The sequence below is a fragment of the Taudactylus pleione genome, unplaced genomic scaffold (genome assembly GCF_031769625.1).
Source record: "Taudactylus pleione unplaced genomic scaffold, aTauple2 ptg000329l, whole genome shotgun sequence".
In the NCBI taxonomy this organism is placed as follows: Eukaryota; Metazoa; Chordata; class Amphibia; order Anura; family Myobatrachidae; genus Taudactylus; species Taudactylus pleione.
The window spans coordinates 5,529,249-5,537,290 of NW_028284730.1; the positions used below are offsets into that span (position 1 = coordinate 5,529,249).

General features: G+C 44.9%; 1 protein-coding gene across 1 annotated transcript in view; it reads left to right on the forward strand.

The window, feature by feature from the left end:
• IDO2 (indoleamine 2,3-dioxygenase 2) overlaps window positions 1-4,083 on the forward strand; it is a 39,741-nt gene extending 35,658 nt beyond the window's left edge. The window contains exon 9 of the mRNA XM_088443215.1: window positions 2,704-4,083. Coding sequence (XP_088299341.1) covers window positions 2,704-3,068 — 365 coding nt within the window. The 3' untranslated portion in view covers window positions 3,069-4,083. The remainder of the gene's footprint in view (window positions 1-2,703) is intronic.
• The last annotated feature ends 3,959 nt before the right edge of the window (window positions 4,084-8,042 follow it).

Genomic DNA, 8,042 nt, shown 5'->3' on the forward strand with positions numbered 1-8,042 from the left:
TTAGCTGGTAAATGTTTGTCTTAAAGCATTCATATTGTTCTGTGCTGTATTTAAACAATTTGCAGAGGAAAGGCTTCATGTGTGAAGGGTAAGCTTTGTTATATTAACCAGTGTAATCCCATTGATTTTGTTTAGTGGTGGTTCTGACAATTCAGTATCCCCTGTGTAATGAAATTGTATGGTGACACAGTCAGTCATCAAAAATGATGATTGACATACAAAAGAAGTTAATATTAGTGGCTAGCAGTGGCAGAACTACAGGAGCTGCTGTCGCTAACGGGCCCAGACAAGAAAGTGCCCGCCTCCCCCTCTGAGTACACCGTCACACGCGCAGTAGAGGCGCCCACTCTGATGTGTGTACATGTCCAACATTCGGAATAGGCAGCTTATGGGACTGTTTATACAGAAACCCATTATCCAGAAAGTTGCTGCTATTTTTTATTTTTAAATGCAATCTGAATTTATTAAGAATAATAATAGTTTACCTAATAAATTCATAATAATTATGCATGTAGAATTTGAGCCTGATGCAGAGGTGCACGCTGTGTCGATGTCGCATACAAGCGGATGATGTTTTCTGTCTGCACAGGTGTCCGAGCCTCACTGCGCGGGCGTCCTGATGGATACTGCCAAAAGCCATAAGAATGAATTTGGATGCAAAGAGAGGCAATGTCAGTGGGCGTTCCTGGGTGGTAACAGGGGTGGCTAGCCAGACGTGGACGTGTCACGGACGCAGGTACACTGACCACGGCAGCCATGTTCAGACAGAGAAATTGAGAACTGGTGTGGCCAATGGTGCGTCTTAATACACACATCAGCTGATTGTCGCCGCAGCTGGTGGGCGCCTCTGTAAGAATCCCATTCGTTACATTATGTATTCGCATAAAGACGCAGTCACTGCTGCAGTAGTGTGCAACTAGGAATCCGGGCCTATATTGTTACAAGCGCATTGTCATTCAGATTGTTCTAACAGGAATGACACGTAAACCATACTTGCCTACTTTTGAAAAAGCATTTCAGAGAGATTGTGAAAGCAGCACCTATGAGCGCGGCGGTAAAGTGGGCGTGTACGGTTACATCTGAGAGGCGTGTCATAAAATTGCCTTACATCCACATGGAAATGAGCCCCAAAGCAGTTAGTAAGATCTACTTGTCGATGAAAACACACTGATTCTTCTCAGAATATGCCTGTAACCATAGGGATCATTGTGCCTTATAACCAATGCAGGGAAGTTATACTAATGATCCAATTTGAATGTATATATCTCTGTTTTTTATTTTATATAACAGTGTCATAATGGGGGTAAGGTGAAATGAGGGAGATTGGTAGACTCTTCAGGGAGACAGGGAGATTGCTGCTATTTCAGGGAGTCTCCCTGACAATGAGGGAGAGTTGGCAAGTATGACGTAAACTGATGTAATAAGTATTGCCATAGGTACCAAGCAACGCAGTTATGTAAAGGAAAGCGCTGGGCAGAGATTGTCTAAGAAGTTTTGAAGATAAGAAAACCAAAAAGATTGCTGCTGTTTAGTGATAATGACAGACGCATACGCATGGGGCTCTATTTACTACAATCCACATATTGAATGCGGATTGTAGTGTGATATTACCGAGTGAATTCGCATTGCGAATTCAGGCAATATCACAGGGATTTACTATAAATCCCTTGCAGGGACAGAGCTTGCGATAAAGCTCTGTCCCTGCGGATCCCATCTGCACTCTAGTCGCGGAATTTTCGGAAAAAATACCGCAACTAAGGGCCCGCGCATGCACCGACCGACCACCGCTACTACCCCCCCACCGACGCTAAGCCCCGCCCCCTGGTGCTAAGCCCCGCCCCCGCGATTGCGGGCACCCGCGACCCCCCCTCCCTTCATTACACTTACCTGCATCCTCCTGGCCTCCGGTGATCTCCCATACTGCACTGGGGCCCGATCACCTGATGACCGGGCCCCAGTGTACTATGGGAGACCAGCTGACCGGAGAGGAGCCATCACCGGAGGCCCGATCACCGGTCCCTGGAGTCAGGTAAGTAAAAAAAAAAATGTTTAATTTTTTTTTTCTTTTTTTTTACAGTAATCAGCTTGCGGTCTGCTTAGACCACACAGCTGATTACTGGTACCGGCTCCCGGCTCTGCTCTCCCCGTTAGAGCAGAGTGGGAGCCCGGTAACCGGGGGAGACCCTGGATAACGCCACCTCCAGGTGGCGTTATTATCACAGGGCTTCCCCCGGTATTTTTTTACAATTTATTTTTAGTAACTTAGGTCGGATCACATTTCCCATTACAATTATGGGAAATGCGATCTGCTTTACTAAAAATAAGTGATACTGGGGGTTGGAGTAGAATTTTACTAATTCTACTCCAATTGCCCTGTAATAACTATAGGTGATACTAAAATAATGTGAAAAGGGTGTGAAAACACCCTTTTTCACTTTATTTTAGTAAAAATAATGTTAATAAATAGAGCCCATGGTCACTCCTCCCTACAATCACTTAGTGGAATGATTGGGGTCATTTTTAAATCTAGTTTAGTAGATGTTAACAGATATTGCCCAAAGTTACAGACAAAAACAGCCTCATCTGAAAAACCATAAATTCCAGGAGTTCCAGATAAACAATCCTGTACCTGTATTTCCTGGGGGTTGTTGCAATGATTAATAAGTGATGTACCCAATAATTCATATTCTTTCTCTCCTGCAGCTGATTTTCTCCTGCAGAATCGCCAGTACATGCCTCCGGCCCACAGAGCTTTCATTAAATGGATCCAGGGGGTGCCCAGTCTCCCCGAGTACGTGCTAAGATCTGGGGATCCTACTATCCTGTCCGCTTTCAATCAATGCATTTCTGTCCTCACACAGCACCGCTCCCTCCACATCCGCATCGTCTCCAAATATGTGAATGCAGCGGGAATCCGGGCCAGGATGAAAAAGAGCCAGGATGAAATACAGGGGCAGGAACAGAAGGAGAGGGGTACCGGTGGCTCACAGGTCCTAAGTTTCCTAAAGAATGTCCGTGACACCTGCAAGGAGGGAATGCTGAGGGAAGGTACTGCAGAGGACCACTGATATAGCCCTGTGAGACCCTCCCTCCAGTTATAGTGCCTCAAAAAGTGGGAGATGTATATCATCTTCTAAAGTGACCAATCAGTTTCTAGCTATCATTTTATAGAATGTACTTGATACAGGATAGCTAGAACCTGATTGGTGCATCTCCCCCAAAGTGTTTTCCAGATAAGCGCCAAGCCTCTTCTCATAAACCTTTTCCTGCAAGTGTAAGTCATTTCAGAAATGTATGCACAGGGCTAACAGCGTCACAGACATGCTTATTTATAGGTAGTGGCAAGCGCGCATTTAGGACCTGATTCAGACCCGGTTGCTAAGTTGCGCTCGCTCTGAGCGATTTTCGCCCATCTGCGCATGCTTATAATTCGCAGTGCACGTGCGCAAGCCAGTCTTTGCGATCTGATTTTTGGTTGCTCATAAGCCTCTATCAGGTCTCTGCTTTGAGTGACAGATAGCGCCGTTTGTGGGTGGTTACAGGGGAAGGTGCTTGTAAACGGGGGAGTGGTGTTGCGGACGCAGGCGTGTCAGGCCGCCAAAACACAGTTTAAAGGGCGTGCATAATTAGCAAAGTAGCGTCATTGTACACGTCACCTGCATGTATTTCAGCCAGCGCTGATCGCTGTGCTTGCGTCGGGTTGAGGCAACGTCAAGGGCTGCGAGCAGCTCCGATGGCTCTCGATGTTCCTGATTAATCCTACATTTCCCAGTGATGATGTTTGCGAGTGGCAAGGGGGCGTCTTTATACACTTGCGAGCGATCTTTGCCGTAGCTCGCTAAGACATAGAGGGCGTCCTTACGCGATGCAGTGCGAACGCTTCATTTAAATTTCCGGCCCCTTTTTGCCAGCGAGCGGCCGCAACTTGCGATCAGGTCTGAATTAGCTCCTTAGCGCCATGTACATGGTAAGCGCACCCACCCAATGTCTAGTGATCAATGCCGGCCAGGAGCTAGTGCTCTTCAGATGATATTTAATCTTTATAGACAAGTGGGTTATTTTAATGTTATTCACATTTTAGGGTATATTTACTAAAGTGCAGGTTTTCAGAAGTGGAGATGTTGCCCATAGCAACCAATAAGATTCTACTTAACATTTATCTAGATGATAATAGCTAGAATCTGATTGGTTGCTATAGGCAATATCCCCACTTCTAAAAACCCGCGCTTTAGTAAATATACCCCTATGAACTTAATTTGTATTATTATTATACATTGTACTGCACAAGGATTGGCACTACTGCCATATTTATTAAACCGTGTTGGCAATATAGAATATAGACATTAACCTGACTGCATATCTGTTCTGGAAACCCTCCAAGTGTTTGTGACCATTATATTATCAGTCTTTCAATGTAATCAATGTAATATATTAAATTTGTCTATTTACTTAGAACGTCTTCTATGTGTTATTTGTTTTTCTATCACGGACTGAAAACAGGGTCTTTAGTCTGACATTTTATCAAGGACAAAGGTCTCAGTTAGAGCCAAAATGTCAGAATAAAAATCCTTTCAAGCTTAAGCAGAGTACTGTGTATGAATGACTGTAAGGGGTAAATTTACTAAGATTCGAGATGACCATCTCGGGTGATTTATTGATTTTTTTCCTGCTTGCAAACTTACTAAAGGTAAAGTCGGGTGAGTTAGAGAGAGATTTCTCTCACCTCCCTCGTAAAACTCGGTTGAGATAGCATTCTCGAATCAAATCACCATCGGGCCAAATCGGAAGTACTTTTCACCTAAATCTCTCAAATTTCAAACTCTCAACCCCCTGAGCTGCGAGATGGTCAGAAACATACACAAATCATTGTGATTTGTGTATGTTTCTTTCTGTAAATGGTTAAAATAGGGTTAATTTGTAAAAAAATTATGTGAGGTCCCCACCAAAAAGACTATACCAGCCTCGGGCTTGCCAGCCTGTCCTGGTTCTTTATTTACAGGGAAAAAAATGTGTAGGGTTCCACTGTAAATTACGAACCAGCAACAGGCAGCAGGGACAGGGCTGGTTTTAAATATACAGAGAAAAAAATTTACGTGAGGTACCCCGTATATTTAAAGCGAGCCCTGGACCCTTTCTAACGGGGGACTGATGCCACAGCCAGTTGTGCCCGTTCACCGGGCCACCCAGCCGCAGCATCAGCCCTGGCCGTTAGTCAGTCCAGGCCAGGGATCCCTGGGGAGTTGGGGACCCCCCAGTAAAGGGGTCACTCTCTCCAGGGTACCCCTGGCCTAGGTTGATAGCTCGGGGCTATCCCCGCCACCCCTGGGTGGTGGGTGGTGGGATATTGTTAGGTGTAGTGTAAAAATTAGATTTTTCATGATTGTCTTTACAGTGGAACTACAGGTCCCAGCAAGCCTCCCCCACATGCTGGTACTTGGAGAACCACAAGTACCAGCATGCGGGGCATTAAGGGGCCACTGGTACCTGTAGTTCATCTGTAAAGAAATGGTTAATAAAACACACAACACACCGTGAAAATAAAGCTTTATTACATACATAAACACACTTACACATACTCACCTGTTTCCGGATGCTCATGTCCCCTTGTCAACATAAAAAAGTATCCCAACGAATTACCTGTAAAAAAAGATCCAATACTCACCTTTATGTCCCATGATGTTCTCCGCAGAAATAAAATACGGGCTCCGGATAGAGTGTAACAACATGCTTCTGCATGCTATTACACTGTGCTAATGTCTGCTCGTGGGAACGAGCTGACTTCAGTCCTGGGCCGCCGGCCAATCAGCGGCGGGTAACATTAGCTGCCGCTCATTGGCTGGGACCCACGTGGAGGAGCCGCTCATTGGCCAAGCCCACGCCCAGGACAGGCTGGCAAGCCCGGGGCTGGTTAGTGTTTTGGGGGGGGACCTCACAAAATTTTTTAAAAAAAAAACTTATCTATTTTTTACAAGTTTTAACACACAAGCAGCAAGCACATATCTCACTGATATGTGCTGGCTGCTAGCTCGGGAGAGATATTCAGAGAGAAAGCACTGCAATCTCGGGTGAGTAATCTCCTGCAAAACGAGTCACTCGGGAGAGATATCTCGCTCTGCTTCACCATCGGCAAACTCGTTTAGCCTCAAATCGCCTGTTGTTGGTAAATTTGCAAAAAAAAAAAAAGGGATTAAATCACCCGAATTTTGGCGAGTACCAGCGAGATAAATCACTTTGAAAATCGGGACCATCTCGAATCTTACTAAATTTACCCCTAAGTATGTATCTATCCTCATTTTCCTTGTATGTGTGTTTTGAGCATGCACGCAAGTCCTATTCATTCAGCCGCTGTGTAGCTTTAATTCCAGCATGCCTTGCCAAATAGAGGCTGGGACTTGTGGTTCCACAACAGCTGAAAAATTAGTCTACTGCACATGCACAGGTCTCCGGGGAACATGGTGCCTGCACTGTTACTGGAGACATCTCTATTGCGTATGTGCAAATCACCAGGAAAATGGCCACCGCGCCATTTTCCCAGTGATTTCAGTCTGCAGCACCAACCGAAGTGGAACTCCAGAGAGTGGTCCTTTGAGAGTGAGGGACTTTCGGGTCTATGACTCAGAAGTCTCTCTGGTGTCATTCTGCGCATGCGCAGAATGACATACTCCGCAGGGGGTGCTGGGAGGGATCTGATTGGATCTATCTCACAACACTCTGCAAAGAGAAGCCCATAGGTTTCTATAGGGTAACGCCACCCACCGCATCCAAGCAATGCATTTCAGGGCTTGGTGCATATGAGATATGCAGTCAAACCCCCACAAACGGCATTTCTGACATTGCTGCATACCGCCCCCATCTGGAAGCATGGCATAGGGTTACAGCCTTCCATCTGCAAAGCCCAAATCCTCATGCACTATTCCCTGTGAAGATCAGAGATTCACCAAGGAAGCACCAGCGTTCACAAATATTTACTGATGTTCTATAAATGTGGCAGGTAGAGCCCAGAGCTGATCTAAGCTACATCCATCTCTAGCTGCTGCCTGCATACATTGTGATGTCACAATGCCAGTCACAGCTCTATATAAAGGATGCCCAGCTACTGGCAGCCATTTTGTGGTGATATTTTGTTCTACATTGATACTCTGAGTAGTTCCTACTTTATTTGAATGAGTTTGGATAACGACTACAGATAATGACTTTGGATTACATCTTCCAATAAGGTCCTGAACAGCAACATCTTCAGAAGAAGAATCTGAATAACATCTTCAGGTAAGGACAATATAACAAATTTTGGCCTGTCTCCCTTACCCCTTCAGACACCTCCCTCCATTTTATCTGCAGTTTTTAATTTAGTAACAATGGATAAAGCAAATTATTCATCTGATATAACGCTGCATGACTTAAGATGATCACACACTTGTCCAATACTCAGACTGCAGTGTTGACACAATCCTACTGAAGACCTGGATGCAGAGTCAACATTAAATATATACCTACATACATGTCCAATTTTGCTGCAGATCTCAAATATGCATCTGCTGAAAGGATTGTGTCACCGTACACACTCTTCCAATGTTTGTCTGACGAGCTGCCACTCACAGACAAGGGCATAGCTACAGTAGGTGCTGGGAGTTCGGCTGCTATGGGGCTCGGGCCACCTCTGGGCTCCTTACCCTCTCCCTGCACCGAGTTACACTGTCATCTCCTGACACCCGGCTTTTCTATTCTCACCAGAGTGCAGCTGCATGGCATCAGCTCTCACTGTTCTGGACGTCTTCACCTCCATCTCTCCTCACTGACTGATTTATTAGTAAATCATAGCCTTCTTATAGGCCACGTTATATCATACACAATTAGGATAAGGGATACTATATACTTTAAAAAAATATATATATTATTTATGTTTTTGAATTCTTTCTATATGCTAATCACTGTTGCTTTAATCCAGCATGTCATCCAATTAGGCAGACAGTGAATATATTAGACAATTTGCAATCAAAATTTATTAAATACAAAAATGATTGGAAGAGTGGGGGGGGGGGGGG